The sequence below is a fragment of the Mustela nigripes genome, chromosome 7, assembly GCF_022355385.1.
Source record: "Mustela nigripes isolate SB6536 chromosome 7, MUSNIG.SB6536, whole genome shotgun sequence".
NCBI classification, from domain to species: domain Eukaryota; kingdom Metazoa; phylum Chordata; class Mammalia; order Carnivora; family Mustelidae; genus Mustela; species Mustela nigripes.
The window spans coordinates 76,716,060-76,733,111 of record NC_081563.1 but is presented as its reverse complement, the minus strand read 5'-3'; the positions used below and the strand labels follow the sequence as shown (position 1 = coordinate 76,733,111).

General features: G+C 40.2%; 1 protein-coding gene across 4 annotated transcripts in view; it reads right to left on the bottom strand.

Moving 5' to 3' along the window:
* DYNC2LI1 (dynein cytoplasmic 2 light intermediate chain 1) overlaps positions 1-15,719 on the bottom strand; it is a 68,215-nt gene extending 52,496 nt beyond the window's left edge. For 2 of the 4 annotated variants that reach the window (XR_009405403.1, XM_059406217.1), the window contains exons 1-3: positions 15,514-15,680; positions 13,493-13,610; positions 1,042-1,076 (exon numbers count right to left, since the gene is read on the bottom strand). Coding sequence is in view for 3 of the 4 variants with exons in the window: in XM_059406217.1 (XP_059262200.1) it covers positions 1,042-1,076; positions 13,493-13,610; positions 15,514-15,521 (161 nt within the window). In the remaining variant the exon portion in view is untranslated. Of the gene's footprint in view, positions 1-1,041; positions 1,077-13,492; positions 13,611-15,513 lie in introns of all 4 variants that reach the window. The other 2 variants (XM_059406216.1, XM_059406215.1) reach the window with 2 other exon arrangements.
* Positions 15,720-17,052: the final 1,333 nt, after the last annotated feature.

The following is a 17,052-nucleotide window of genomic DNA, read 5'->3' as shown; positions in this document are numbered from 1 at the left end:
GCCACCCAAGGCGCCCCTCAGTTGTATTTCCTAAAAGTTACCAATTTTCTTTTACAAAACAGACTGCCACTTTTAAGACAAAATTTATAAGCTCTGGTATTTAGCATATAATAGGCAGAACTGTCTTTTTTTCTAAGTAGACTACCAAGGAACTGAAATTCAGTTTAGTGTCATATTTCAGCCTAAGCTGATATTGTGTCAGACGACTTATTTGTAAAAAGAAACACATATGGTCTAGAAAGAGCCATCATTCCTGGGGATGGAAAGATGATACAGGTGTCAGTATGGATGGTTCTTCCAAGAAACAATTCTGTTGGTGAAAGGAAATTACACAAAGTCAGGATTCTATTATTTGAATTCTTTATTTTTCAAATGGATGATGTTTCTTTAATGTAACCTTAAGAGAAAATTCCATCTATGTTGATGTTTTTGGAGAAGTTTTAAGACATAGGTATTAGAATGAAGGGATCTCTTCCAAAATCAGTTGAAGACTTTACTTCTCATTTCCCACTGATCATAAACCCAAATCTTAATCTGATGGCCATACAGAAGGTTAGGAAGTATAAAAAACAAATGGTAAAAGGTACAGTTTGAAGACCAACACTGTGCTTCAAAAATGCTTCCATGGACAATTTAAAGATTAGAATTAATGTTCAATAATCATGGGCTAGGTAAAATAATAAACCAAGTATCAGAGTAGCACAGTCAAAAAGCAGGTAAGTAGTATCACAGTTATGTTCATTTCTTCCCCAAATAGGAAAATTCAACACTAATCCTGTGTGTGTTTATATCTACAAATTGCATATTTATATATATGTATATGTGTGTATATATACCAAAAAATATGTATATACATTTTATTTGCTTATTGTTGTTTTTGTCTTTAAAGAAGCTCTTAAAGACCATATTAAGAATACATTAAGAATTAGTACTATTTGGGCCTCAAAATTGTTCTCCTTCCATATGCCTTTTAGAATCTAACGTGCCCTGTACAACTAGAATAAACAGAAAATGTAGTCTAAAGGTTAACATAACACTTACCTGTCAAGACACCTTAGAATAATAGTAGTCTTTCCCTGGAAATTAAAGAAGAAAGAATACTGTGTTAATGTCATCCACATGTAAAATTTTGTTATTGTTCATAATTGTGGCCAAAAATAGATTTTAATCACTTGAATGATAAATTACCTGGAAACTAGAAACTTTTAGAATTGTTCCTAAGTTTGATAAGTGGAAAAAGTTAACTGTCAACTTTCCATCACAGTGTAACTACACTGCTATTATTATAATTATAAAGTCCTGCAGATGACAAATACTAGCAAATCATACCTCACTTTAGTGGTCAACTTGGCAGCTGTCTGAAATTTTCCCTCTATTCATCAATGCTAATTACTGGTTAAGCAGATGATTAGTGTCTTCTAAAATGTTTTTAATTCCAATTGTTGAAGTGGAAATAAAGAAGAAAGATTACAAATAAAGGACATGCTGCAAATATGTTCAAAGTAAGCAATCCAGATACTGGGTTAGAGTATTTCTTGTTTATCATTTTATTTTTAGAAAATAAACTTATTCTAAGTTTCTTGTTAGGAGTCAGAACATATAGGCTCTTGTCATCTCTGCCACTAATCATGAAACTTAGCTTTACATCTTAGGGATTGGCTTAGTGGCTTAATCACTGACTTTTTTTTTTTTTTAAGATTTTATTTATTTATTTGAGAGAGAGAGAGAGAGACAGCAAGAGAGGGAGGGAACACAAGCAGGGGGAGTAGGAGAGGGAGAAGCAGGCTTCCCACCAAGCAGGGAGCCCAATGTGGAGCTCAATCCCAGGACCTTGGGATCGTGACCTGAGCCTAAAGTGGATGCTTAATGAATGAGCCTCCCAGGAACCCCTGATTTTTTTTCTTAATAGTAAAACTTTAAAAAAAAAAATTCTCTTACAAGAAAAGAGATACAAGAGGAGCAGCAGGTGAAGTTCCAATGGAAGAAGCTTTTGGGTTCCAAGGAAAATAGTTTGGAAAATTCCAGAATGACAAAAACAAAGAACATTTGACTAGATATGTGTTGTCCTTAAAAACCTATAATTTTTTTTTAACCAAAAAAAGTATGATCACAAATAAATTACTCTAGATTATATCTCGGATACGATCAAGTTTATTACTTTTTTATAATGGGAAACATAAATAATTGAAATAGGACCAAAAATGTAAATTATTGGAGGATGTTTATTGACAGGTATTACATCAAAGTGAAAAACTAAAAGCCACCTAAATGTCCCCAAACAGGGGATGGGCTAAATTAATTACGACAATCCTTGTATGGAGTAACACGCAGCTGTTAGGAATGGTGATATAGGAACATATTTACTGACATCGTAAAACATTTATAATAGATTAGCATAACCCTGTTTTCAATTTTTAAAGTATCTTTTCCTGCTTTTTTTGAGATCTACATACCTACACATACACATAAACAGATCCAGAAAGAAGCACAGAAATACTTACACAAAAATAAACAGATCCAGAGGGGTACTGCTAAGCTAATCGTGAATGCTTCTAGGTGATGGATTTGCAGATTATTTATTTATTTTGAAAGATTTATTCATTCATTTGAGAGAGAGCGAGCATGAGCAACGGCAAAGGGCTGAGGGAGAAGCAGAATCCCCATTGAGCAGGGAGCCCTATGTGTGCTTGGTCCCTGGACCCCAGGATCATGACTAGAGCCAAAGGCAGATGCTATGTCATTCCCGTCACTTCACCTCATCACATGGGCATTTTATCATCTCAGATCATCACAAGAAGGGTGAGCACAGTGTAGTAAGGTATTTTGAATGACAAACCACATTCAACTTGTATTATATTGTTATAATTGTTTAATTTTGTTGTTGTTAATCTCTTACTATGCCTAATTTATAAATTAAATTTTATCATAGGTAGGTAAGTATAGAAAAAAACATAGTATATACTATGCTCAGTACTATCTGCAGTTTCAGAGATTCACTGGGGGGTCCTGGAACATATCCCTTGCAGACAGGGGGAGACCACTACACCTAAAAACTAATGTACTCTATGTACAAGAAAACACAGAATCAGAACGAATGTATTTTAGAATTAGAAGGAATCTTAGATATAATTAGCCAATTTTCTCAAATTCTCATGGTCCTATAATATTGATTTAAATATTGATTTAAATTTCATGTAAATGTGTAGTATTATGTGGTGGTAATTCCAAACAAACATAAACTCAATTCTGGGCACTGAAACAAACTTTTAGATTATCATTAAAATATGATCCAAATTTTTTAAAATCACTAGTGAACTTAGTGTCCTCTGAGAGTAGATCCAGAGACTCCTAGCTCTCCTGGTTCAGTAAACTCTGACCTAATACAAGTTCACTTAGAGATACCAGAATGAATCCTGTCTTTCCTCCCATTACCTCAGTGACATTGGAAGTCCAGTCTTTTTCTCTGAAGCTCTAATTCCATAATCCTCTATGCATCCCTTCATCAGGCACAATAAACCCCTCCCTTCTTCCAACATCCTTCCACTCTACAGCTCCAGCTCCATGATTAGCGAACTCCCCAGTAAACTCAACTTCTTCAGAATGTGCTCTCCACCTGCTGGTCTTACCTAAAATACGGCTGCCTCTGGACCACTTCCTCTGCAATCCTGTTAAAGAAGGCTATTCTTTTCTACACCTTATGTACTTCAGGGCTCTCCTTCCTCCCCAATGTCACCTTTATTATTTTTTTTTAAAGATTTATTTGAGAGAGACAGAAAGGACAGGGAGCGTGAGTGGATGGAGAGGCAGGGGGAGAGAGTCCTCAGGCAGGCTCCCCACTGAGCATGGAACTAACATGGGATCCATCCCACAACCCATGAGATCATCACCTGAGGTGAAACCAAGAGTCAGAGGCACAAGTGACTGAGCCACCCACATGCCCCCACCTCCCCACCCCCTTCAAATAATTATTCTACTTCCCTCCTTTTGCAAAAGCCTTAGAGGTTTGTACCAGTCTACTGTGATGGTTGTCGTCATCTTCTCTGGCTCAGTCTCCCTTTCTCTCCCAGCTACTGTCATTAGCCTTGTTAACTTCAGACCCACATAGGCATGGGCAACCCACCGAACATGCAGACGTCTCAGTGCCTCTGCCTCCTCACATAGACTCTTCCCTTCACTCCACTTCTGCCATACATCACTTCCAAGGTTATATCTTCAATCATGTCACCACTGGAAACTATGTCCAAAATCACACATGCCAACACATTCTCCAACTACTTTTTCAGGAATCCCGAAAGTAACAACTCTTTGGCCCTAGTAAGAGGCCTCCAAAGTCCACTGACCAATCAACATTTCTCCTTCTCTATCGACTCCCTCCTACCTCCACATCTCTCCTTTTCCATCCTACAGTCCATAGTTTTATCATTACAATTACCCTTGCAAATATCACCCCCTCCCCAAGCTTTCTAGCTCTGTACTGCACCCACTTGGCAAAAACCAACCCTGATAAACTCAATCAACTCCTTTCCTCATGCTGTACCCACGCTGAGTGAGTGATGACGGCAAAAAATTATACATGCTGTGCAGAACGCTGTCACCTAAATTCTCAATCCCCATCATCAAAACAGCAGTCAGCAATGACAGACAATCCTATCACGTTTGTCTAGCATGTTCTCTCTCCCATTTATTGCAACTGCTATTTCATAGGTTTTTCTTGATTCTCTCCTCTTCACCTGAATGACTCTTTTTCCTTGCTTCCTACTCTTTAAGCTCTGGACATCACCCTCTCTTCACGGGGCTTTCCCAGTCATCCAGCCTCTTTGGCTGAAGTGAGAGCCCTGGTTTCCATCACAGCATCTGTCTGGTGCGATGCTGTACAAGTACTAACAAGCAAGTTCCCACACAGCAGAGTACATATCTTTCATTTCTATTTCCCCAGAGTCGGGCAGGATGCCTGGCACACAGAAGATGTTCAAGAGCTGTCTACTGAATGGATGAATAGAAGTACGCAAAGAGAGAGGAGGCAGCAAGGCAGTTAGTTTCTCTGGTAAAGGGTGATTATGATTAGCTGAAGAATAGAAGCATTAATTGCTTGCTTCTCTTTATTTTTCAAAATATTGTTCTGCATAAAGCATGGACTAAGATACTTGAAAGAACAGCTGCCTCAAAAAAAAAAAAAAAAAAAACCAATATCCTCTGGGGTGCCAGTTCTGAGGTAGGGCCTCAAGATGCCCATGTGTTTCCATTCTCTCTCCACCCCTCGCCATGATAGCCAGCCCAGGCTGGTCTGCTGCAGAGTGAGCGAGCTCGGGAGCCTCAGCTGCTGGGAACCATTGTAAGGTAGTCCCTTCCTTAGTGAGGTAGTGCTTATGAAGGGAAAACAGCCAATTCAGATCTGGTAGATGAACATGCTACTGTATTTTAATTTGTATTCCCTTGATTGTGAGTAAAATTGAACATTAAAATATACATTTAATGACCAAAAAAGGAAGAACAATATCCTCAAAAGTTCTACCTACGTCAAGAGAGTTTGCCAATCTTCAAAAGCAAAATTAGTTTTGATTTACATAAATGAAAATAAATACCCGGCTTGAATAGGCCACATACTACTCTTTAAAAGAAAAGGGTGGCTTCCCAAACAACAAATAAAACAGGACTAGGTTGTCACAACAACAAAGTTTAGAACAACTGTTACCAGAGAGTGACTACTGGGGATGCTGGTGGGACATTTCAGGTGTGAGCATTTGTGTGCTAAAATTTGTGTCCCTAATCAGTACCATTAGGATAAGCCACCTGCAAGATGGCTTCTTCTGCAGAATACTCTTTGTTGTTCTTGTTGTTTTTTAGATTTTTTTATTTATTTGACAGAGAGAGAGATCACAAATAGGCAGAGAGGCAGCAGAGAGAGGGGAAGGGAAGCAGGCTCCCCACTGAGCAGAGAGCCCAATGTGGGGCTCGATCCCAGGACCCTGAGATCATGACCTAAGCCGAAGGCAGAGGCTTAACCCACTGACCCACCCAGGTGCCCCACACAAAATACTCTTTGTAATAGAAATTTACTTGTGCCATAACACTAGTACTAGTTATTTACTCATTGTTTTAAATCTGTGTGTGTATCTATATAGTAGTAAGTGGGAAACTGGAAAAGTACAGTATCCAATGCAAAAATCACTCTCCTCACAACAATAAACTCATGAAATGACGCATGCATATACTAGAGTTGGGTTAAAATTTTTAAATATAAGTGATCCCTATGAAAATTTTATTTGCACAATTAAGTTCAGATTTTAAAAAGTGGGCCAATAAGATATCTTTGCAAAACACAGAAATTAAATAAAAACAGTGAGTAAAATTTTGCCATATATATTTCTATTTCTTAATCTTTGCATTTTTTATTTTTTAAGATTTATTTATTTATTTATTTGACAGAGAGATCACAAGTAGACAGAGAGGCAGGCAGAGAGAGAGAGAGAGAGAGAAAGAAAAGCACGCTCCCTGCTGAGCAGAGAGCCCGACGCGGGACTCGATCCCAGGACCCTGAGATCATAACCTGAGCCGAAGGCAGCGGCTTAACCCACTGAGCCACCCAGGCGCCCAATCTTTGCATTTTTATAGACATACAGTCATACTGTATATAAAAATTTCTGTCCTGCTTTTTTCAATTAACTTCATATTCCTTCCTTTCATTACTAAAAATTCTTTTATGGTTGTATAATATTACCCTCCAATACGTAGAATATTAATGTTCTGTATGTTATCTCCCAATGATGGATGTCCAGTTGTTGGCGGGGGGAGGGGCCTTCTGGGACACAGCCCAAGACAGGGGAGTCCTCTGGCTACCTGGCCACTGATACCACCTGGTAAAGAGGTAGCCTCGCTGATGCAGAGCTTAGTTCCAGAAAGTTTCACTGTCAACATGTCCTTATGTGGTAGCATGAAGCACAAAAGCAGAAGAGTAATAGGAAGCCCAGATAGAAATGAACTATCAGGGACATCTGGGTGGCTCAGTGGGTTAAAGCCTCTGCCTTCGGCTCAGGTCATGATCCCAGGGTCCTGGGATCGAGCCCCACATCGGGCTCTCTGCTCAGCCGGGAGCCTGCTTCCCTCTCTCTCTGCCTGCCTCTCTGTCTGCTTGTGATCTCCGTCTGACAAATAAAAAAATAATAATAATTTTAAAAAAAGAAAAAAAGAAATGAACTATCATGCCAAATAAATTCCAGCATCTTGGATCTGCAAGCCTCGACCTCTTTCAGACAGTGTCACCAGGAGTTCTGCCTTCCTGGCAAGAACTGCTACAGGTCAAGCAAAGCTGCATGAAGACATGATACATCTGTTTCTGCTCCGTACGGTCACTTCCAAAAACTTTTTGTCTCCTTGGCTAAATAAAACAGAAAATGAGCAGGGAGAGGTCTCTTCCTACCAATCAGTGGTCCTGGGGATGCACTGCTGTGTTTTCCTCAGGCTTTCCACAGTAGCAAATAACCCTATGACAAACATCATTCACATGATCCAATTATTCCTAAATGATAAGCCTAAAAGTACCTAAATCCAAAATATGAATATTATTAAGACACTGACTTATTAACCTACATGCTTAGATATTTATTATTTATTTTTCCTGACTTATCTAAATAAACCCTGGCTTTCATACTGAAATGAAGTAGAAGACCTGATTGTTTTCAACTTATGAAATAAAAACCAAGTTAAAACATTTCTTAAATATTTTGTTTACCCTTATAATTTTTCCTAGTTCAATAAGTACTTTCTAATTCCTGTTAAATATGGTATTAGCTAAGTACAAAGTTAGTTTACCAACTTCAAATTCAATGCTCCATGACCATGAATTTGAGTAAAATGTCTAAATATTATTTTTTAAATGTAGTTATAACATTAGACAATAAAATAATTATTTGTTAACATTCTTTCATCTGAATATTTTTCAATTACATTTCAGTCAGAATATTCATATGTTAATCAAAATTGCTTCTTATTCTTTTCCTTATTTCTTTCTTTATTATTTGAGAGGGAGAGAGCACAAACAGGGGAGCAGCAGGCAGACGGAGAGGGAGAAGCAGGCTCCCTGCTGGGCGGAGAGCCCAAAGTGGGGCTTGATCCCAGGACCCTGCGATCATGACCCAAGCTGAAGGCAGTGCTCAACCAACTGAGTCACCCAGGTGCCCCCAAAATTATTTAACTGACTTCTTCCTTACGGTGCGTAATTCTTAAGACCTCAAGTGACAGAATGTGGTATTCCACATGAAATCAGCTCTCTGTCGATCTGAAGGTTCGTGCACATATCAACCCACAGATTCTAGCTGACTTCTCCTAATTGTGTAGTGATAAAAAACATTACTAGAGCCAGAGATGACAAACCAATTTTATCTGAATTGTCAACACCTTCCTGGAATGCTGGATTAGATTTCATCTTCAGGCTCAGTAGAAAAGGTTGCTGTGACCAGTAAGATGTATGTGGAAGACTGTAACTAGTATCTGCTATCTCTTAAGGAACACTGGGAAGCATCGTCTCACAACCAGATGATACACTGTGGAAAACTGGAGAAAGAAAAATTTACAAGTCAAGCCATTTCCTTCCCACTTTTCTTCTATCTAGAGGATGAGGTATGGGATGAGAACAGAAGCTCTGGGAAGTAAAAGGCTAGTTAATGACTAAGTTTTCTGGCCCATACCCTAAGGTACTGAATAATTTATCACTTGATAAGAGAGGAAACTTATGTCAAGAGGATGATAAGACCACGAAGAGAGACTCGACAATCTAAATCAGAATGGAGAGAATGAGAGAAAAAAGTCCAAATAAATTGAGATGTCATTAGGTATCCCATTAAGAAAAACTTTAAGATGATAATGGAAGAGGGTCCAAGTAATTCACAAGAGAAAACAGCTGTGACAAAGCCTGGAAAGAATTTTTACAGCTACAGATACACAACAGTGTGGGGAGTAATAAGTGCAGTATTATCACAGAGAAGCAAAACGACCTCATATGAATTACCAGAACTTGTGGCATGAGACTTGCAAGTGCAATATATGGTGTAAAGGGATAAAGAGAGACAAAAAGGGAAAGAAAATACAGAACCACTTTGTGTATTTATATGGAAATTCATAAACATGCAAGAAGGGTGCAGTTGGATGAAAATAAAGAGCAGAACAGATATAATGTTGTGATGGTAGACTGTTGCCTGACAGTATTAAATGAATTAATATATGGTATCTCGTGTACACATCACTGAGGAATACAGCTAAAGCCTAATGGTGAAGAGGATACCAACTATTCAAAAGAGGGCCTACATCAGTTTGAATTCAGTTTTCCGTCTCTCCCAAAGTAAACAATCCAGACTCAAACAGAAAGTAGGATCAGAAAGAGGTTAAGGGGGACGCCTGGGTGGCTCAGTTGGTTGGGCAGCTGCCTTCGGCTCAGGTCATGATCCCGGCGTCCTGGGATTGAGTCCCACATCGGGCTCCTTGCTCCACAGGGAGCCTGCTTCTCCCTCTGACTCTTCCTTCCACTCTGTCTACCTGTGCTCGCTCTCACTCACTCTCTCTCTGACAAATAAATAAATAAAATCTTAAAAAAAAAAAAAAAGAAAGAGGTTAAGGAATTCTTCTAATGTAGGATTTTATACCCAGATAGACATTCAACCCAGAGTGAGGGAAAATAAAGAAATTTTTAGACATACAGGGTCTCATAAATTTTACTTCCCATGTAATGCTTTCCCAGGAAATGACAAAAGAATGTTCTCCACCAAGATAAGTGAGTAAACCAAGAAGAGGGAAGACACAGGATCCAGGAAACTAAAGTTCCAACTCAAGAAAGAGGCAAAGGGAATTTCCAAGATGCTGGGGGCAAGATGGTAGCTATGTAGCCACTCCTGTGAACCATGGCACAGACTAGCATGGTGGGTCAAAAAGGTGGCAGGACTCTGCGTGGATATGGGAACTTTCAGATGATCTGATACAACGGTCTAGATGAAGATTCTACTGAATGCCTGCTGGGGATTGTGGAAAGAATTAACAACACATAGCTGGGGAGCCAGTTTCAAGATCCCCCTTGCTGGTATTCACACCCAAGTGTGGTCCCTCACACTGTACTGGACTTTGTCTTTGTGATCAATAGCCATGGCGGAAGTGATGGCATGTCAGTTCCGAGATTAGGTTATAAAAGGCTGCGGCTTCTATTCCAGGCACCTGCTCTCTTTTGGATCTCTTGCTCTGGGGGAAGCAAGCCACCAGGTTGTAAGCAGCCCTATGGAGAGGTGTATATGTGAAGAACTGAAGCGTGGCTTATGGCCATCAAGGAACTCGGGCCTCTTGCCACAACCATGTCAACAACCTGGAAACTTACTCTTCAGTTGAGCTGTGACATGTCTTTAGTCCCAGATGACATCTTGACTACAACTTCACGAAAGACGCTGAGCCAGAACCACAGAACTCAGCTGCTCTCAGACTCCTGGCCCTCATAGTAATGTCTGCCATTTTAAACGCTGCTGTGTTTTAGGGTAATTTATTAAGTAGCAACAAATAACTAATGCATATAAAAACTCAGGTACACATAAAAGCTAAGCAAATTTAAAAAACAAGGCCTTTTTAAACTCCTGAAAAAGTTATTCAAGAAAAAGAAAGTGGGGTGCCTAGATGGCTCAATTAGTTGAGCATCCAACTCTCAATCTTGGGGTTATGAGACTGAGCCCCAAGTTGGGCTCTGTGCTGGGCATGGAGTCGGCTTGAGATTCCCTCTCCTCTTCTTCCTCTGCCACCCCCCTAACTGTGCATATGCACTTTAATAAATAAAATCTTAAAAAAAGAACCCCCCCAAAATGGAGGGGTGCCTGGGTAGCTTAGTCAGTTAAGCATCTGACTTCAGCTTGGGTCATGGTCTCAGGGTCTTGGGATGCTCTCTCCAGCATCCCCTCCAGGGTCCTCTCTCCTTCTCTCAAATAAATAAACAAAATCTTAAAAAAAAAAAAAAAAAAGAGGGGAGCCTGGGTGGCTCAGTTGACTAAGCATCTGCCTTTGGCTCAGGTCATGATTCTAGGGTCCTGGGGCTGAGCCCTGCCCTGGACTTTGTGCTCAGCTGAGAGCCTGCTTCTCTCTCTCCTGCTGCTCCCCCTGCTTGTGTTCTCTGTCAAATAATACAGTCTTAAAAGAAAAAAAAAGGGAAGGAAGGGAGGAAGGGAAGAAGGAAAGAAACAAAAAGAAAGAGAGAAAGTGAGAGAGAAAGAGAAAGTAACCCATTTGGCTCAGCAGCAAATAGTTGTTTTAGAAATAAAAAATTCACACTGAATACTGATTTTGCCCTACATTATAACAACAATTAGGTAGCAGACGAGGGCTGGCCTAGAAATGAGCGTTTAAAAGAGAAAGAACTAGGGGCACCTTGCTAGCTCAGTCAGTAGAGCTTGCAACTCCTGATCTCCGGGCTGTCAGTTTGACCCCCATGTTAGGTGTAGCGACTACATAAAAACAAAACAAAACAAAACATAGAAAAAGAGCTAGAACTAAATCCTTTTCTACTATTATCAAAGATTCAAGATAGTGTCTAACATTTTAAATCTAAAAATAGCCTATAAGTTATTTCATAAAGAAGTAAATTATTTTTGAAAAAACAGTAAAAAGATATTAAAAAGGCTGCTTTAAGGAGAGACCCTGAAAACGTAGAGAGGTCTAGTAATTTACTTTATTCACCTTTTAAACCACACATGTGAATCAGTTTAATAAAATTAAAAATACAAACAGACTGTTACAAAGGACCCAATCTAAGAAAATTAAGGACAAAACGGCACATATGAGAAAGGCAGATCTCACGCTCAATCTTAGTGAACAGGGTTATGGGATTATTAGAATCTTTCTATACAATAACAGGAGTGTAACGTCTGGAAAAAGAGAAGCTGGCAGACCTTCTAGTCTACTGCAATGAAGCAAAACCTCCAAATTTCTGTTCCCTCCTGAAAATTACACATTAGTATAATGACAATTGAGAGTTAATAAAATTATAACAGAAAAATCCATGACTGATACGGAATCCATGACACAGAAGGCATGACCAAAAGTAATGAAGATATTAAAGCTGAAACATACTCAGGGAGACAAAGCGGCTGCTGTTAATTATTTGAAGGGCATTTTTAAAAGAATTGAAAATTTAAAAAGCAGAAGAAAAATCAGACTTATTCCTCTATTGTTTAAAGTCGGGATTAGGGGACGCCTGGGTGGCTCAGTTGGTTAAGCAGCTGCCTTCGGCTCAGGTCATGATCCCAGCGTCCTGGGATCGAGTCCCACATCGGGCTCCTTGCTTGGCAGGGAGCCTGCTTCTCCCTCTGCCTCTGCCTGCCTCTCTGTCTGCCTGTGCTTGCTCGCTCTCTCTCCATCACTGACAAATAAATAAATAAATAATCTTTAAAAAAAAAAAAAATAAAAAAAAATAAAGTCGGGATTAGGACCAGGAATTAGGACTTTGGAATTAGGAATACCAAGTATTTGTATAATTCTACAGGTCAGAATTAGGAACACTGGAAGTTACAATGAAACTCAGGTTTTCTTCTTAACTAGCAATTAAGGCAAATGGAACCAGGCTGCCTTATGGAAGACAACGCCTCCATTGTTAGAGATAGTCAAACCTGAAGTATACAACCACTGTTCATAGTGGCTCTTAACTTCTTCAAAGGGGCTAGAATGCTGGGAGAACCTATCTCCCGTAAACAACAACAACAACACAGTGATGCACAATCACACACAATTCTGCATACACATCCAGAGTTTACTGGCCCTAAGACATACCCCATGGACCCCAGAGTAGATGACTAGAGTATCTCCAGGTTTCCTTCGGTTTCTGTGACTCTAGTCAGGAGAAGTGAAGGGTAAATGTATCATGTTCTGTCTGGTTCAGTTTCTGTCATCTATAAGTTTGTTTCAATTGTACAAGTTACCAAAACTGTGGCCATTGGATTAGCATCTATGGTGCTTTGGGGAAAGAGGAATCCTCTGCCGGGTAATTTAATTTGAAATGTATGCTGGGTGGGTGGCTGGATGGCTCAGTAGGGTAAGCCTCTGCCTTCAGCTCAGGTCATGATCCCAGGGTCCTGGGATCGAGCCTCACACCAGGCTCTCTGCTCAGTGGGGAGCGTGCTTTCCCCTCTCTCTCTCTGCCTGCCTCTTTGCCTACTTGTGATCTCTTTCTGTCAAATAAATAAAATCTTAAAAAAAAAAAGAAAAGAAAAGTATGCTCCTTCCTCCAGGCTGCTGTGGCCCAGATTGGAGCACACCACCTGAAAAAAGATGTGCCCAGGCTGGAATTTAGTCCCCACTCACCATGCATAGGCCACCCTCATACAAGGCACAACCAGCTCCAACATAACCAGCAGGCCAGAGACTGGTTAACTGGCTAAAGAATTGAAGTATCCAAATTTTTACCAAAGTATTAAAATGAATTTTACCACTGGTTGTTAAATCATTGGGGGGAAAAAAGTAAGAAAAAGAAATTCATTACCCCATTTTTACTGCCAATGAAGAAAACAGATTTTTCTCCAATTTCAAGCCCATCACCTTCACCTCCACTACTTCCATGTTTTTCCACTTCGGCTTTTGCAATTTCCCAGAGAGTTTCACTAGGAGAGGCAGAAAAACAAAATTCAGAGAATCAAAGGGAACCCTTTTCAATATTTATTTCAAGCTCAGAGACGTTTTGTTTCAGTTAAATTTATAAAACAAATCAACATTATTTCCTGGGAGATAAGTGGTGGATAAAACTTCTGAGGATTATTCATTTTCTTTGTCCTGGTTCATAGAAGAAAGCTGAAAATGATAAGCAGAGCCTTTGTCACTAGGATTTGAGGCTGCCTTATTTTGGGACTTCCAGCCAAGGTTGAAAGCTGTGTGTGTTAGTTTCTCAGGCATGTAACTTAATGTACTAAGAATTCTGGAAATCTACAACTTGAAATCCACCAACATCCGGGATAATGGGAAGCATGTAAAACCAGCACACCAAACAATCTTTGTTTTCTGAAATTTTTCTTTTTTGTTTTTAAATTATATTTCTGGCTCAAGATTCCCTGTTTTAATGTATGAAATATAGTGAAAGAAAAAAATAATCTAAAATCACATTTTGAAAATCATCTTTTCATTCACCTCTCTACAAACATTTGTACTTTTTCACAAATAAGATTATGCCCTTTTTTAAAGCTGAAATGAAAAATGGAGTATTAAACTGAAAAAAATAGACAAGATTTGAGGTGTTCCAAGCCTGACTCTGCGACTTTCTGTATATACCAACTTGGGCAAATTACCCAGCCTCTCTGGATTCTTCATTCCTTTATTAATTCAACAAATATTTATTGAGACCTAATATATGTAAGCTTTTGTGCTTTTCCGCAGGCTCACTTCTGTTTCTCCATCTCTAAAATGCCAATAAAGAATACCCACCTTCTAAGAATGTCATGATTGATTGTTAAAATGTGCTAATTCATTTCATTTAGGGCTTGACCTACATATAATTATCTAAAATTACTGACAGCTTATAATAATTATTATTCAAGAAACAGGGAAGAAGGGGCTATAAAAGACCAATAGAGGTGTCCCTAAATGTTTACACTAAAATGTATTTATTTATTTCACAGGTGAACCCCCTGGAACTCAGTCCAGGCCTATCTGCTCTTCATTTACACACCATTCTTTCAAAATGTGATTATCTGTTTTCCAAGCTCCCAGCAGAGAGGAGAGCAGGAGGTGCCCCTGGTGGCAATTTGTCACTATAACCATAACTTTGTAACTGCAACCAATTATACCTCGATGGGAAGGAAGCTGACAATTTTTCTCATTAAGGTTCATAAATTCAACAGAGATCCGGCCATGATCCACAGGTGAGAAAAACAGATTTATCCTGCTCTGTAATGGACCCCAGAACCCCTCTAAGTCCTTATTAAGTTGTTCAGAGAAGGTTTAGTGTGACGTAGAGGATATTAAAACTGACATCACAGAACTGAAGAGCTAAAATATATTTTACAGCGCCCCCATGCCCCAACTGCATTTTACACTTTCACATAGCTTTCTCAAGTTTTTCTTATTTACTGTTGTCCTGAGCCCCTGCACCAGGAGGGGAGATGCGGGGAACCCTGACGAAGTGGCTTTGTGGTCTAATTCACAGACTGAACCCCTGCTTCTAGAACATTCCTTGGCCTGCAATAAATTTTTACTTAGTAAGTGAACAACTGGAGTTTAATGATCTTAAAAAAAACTTAGTTTTCCACCTGGGTAACTTTTCTACCTGCTTGTGACCGAATCCATACGCTCAGGGGGTAGTTCCCAGGGAACCCTGACCATCCAGACAGCGGTTTCAAGAAGAAAAGATCCAGAATTTTCTTCCACAGGCCGGTCCCGCCTGGGCTCCTCTCCCTGAATATAGTCCCAGCGGAGCGGCCCTCCCTCCCTTGCCCCTTCCAGGCTGGGGTGGGAAAGGGGATAAAGCCACACTCTCGAGAAAAGAGGAAGCCGGGGGCAAGGCTGCGGAAATACCTGGGCATCGTGGCTCGACCGCGCCAGCGTCGTGGGCTCAGCGTTAGAGGCCACCTTGAAACCAAGACGCCAGCGAGCTCTGAGACCAGCCGGCTGGTGCGAACTCTTCAGTTGCCATGGGAGCGACGTCGCAGGCTGCGTTGCGTTGGAAAGATGGGCATCATGGGAAATGTAGTTCTCAGCGTTCCTTTTCGACTCTGGCTCAATGCCTCATCCTCTATGTGAGAGAATGAGGTGACTTGTCTGACAAACCTGGAATCTAAAAGCTCTGGGCTGGAAGTGTTCTTTTACTTAGAAAGTATTCTACTGGGGGGCGCCTGGGGGGCTCAGTCATTAAGCATCTGCCTTAGGCCCAGGTCATGATCCTGGAATCTTGGGATCCAGCCCTGCAACCGCACATCTGCCTCCCTGCTCAGCAGGACGCATGCTTCTCCCTCTCCATCTCCCTGCTGCTGTTTCTCTCTGTCAAATAAATACATAAAATCTAAAATAAATAAATAAATAATAAAATAAAAATTTTTAAAGTTCAACTATATGCCAGGGAAGTCTGCTCTCTCTTCAGTGTCTTTTTCCTCCCCAGTAGCAATGCTCTGGGAATGGAGGGGGAAACAAACTCCAGAGCTGTTTTCTAGTGATTTACTAGCGGCAAAGAATATTTGTGATTTTAGTATTTTCCAACTTTCTGCTTGTTTAGTTGTTTTGGGGTTTTTGCAATAGCGCATCACTTATTAATAAATTAATAAGCCAAACGCATCTCCATGATGCTTCATTTACTTTATCTCTGAATCAATAGTTATTACTATATGCGAGAGTGCTACACAGAGTATGGAATGAAGAGGGGAGAAAGTCAAGATCCCTGCACACAACTAAGTATAATAACCCAAAGAAAGCCAGTGCTTGCTACTTACTATTCTAGAGCGGTAACAAAAAATCACATCATAAGAATAAGAAATTATTGGGGCTCCTGGGTGGCTCACTGGCTTAAGCCTCTGTCTTTGGCTCAGGTCATGATCTCAGGGTCCTGAGATCAAGCCCCGCATCGGGCTCTCTGCTCAGCGGGGAGTCTGTTTCCCTTCCTCTCTCTCTGCCTACCTCTCTGTCTGCTTGTGGTCTCTGTCAAATAAATGAATAAAATATTTTTTAAAAAAATTTTTTAAAGATTTTATTCATTTATTTGACAGAGAGAGATCACAAGTAGGCAGAGAGGCAGTCTGAGAGAGAGAGAGAGAGGAGGATGCAGGCTCCCTGCTGAGCAGAGAGCCCGACGCGGGACTCGATCCCAGGACCCTGAGATCATGACCCGAGCCGAAGGCAGCAGCCCAACCCACTGAGCCACCCAGGCGCCCCCAAATAAATGAAATCTTTAAAAAAAAAAAACAAGTAATTATGCCAAAGAGGGTTATTGAAACCTTCAGGGCAAGACCGCATTTGATCTATTTTGAATGCTCCATAGACCCAGCCTCTCTGGCCCAAGGTGTCTTGAGTATCCAAGGAGATACTCTCCTTACACCTTTCTGCCGTTTGGCTTGGTGTAATGGT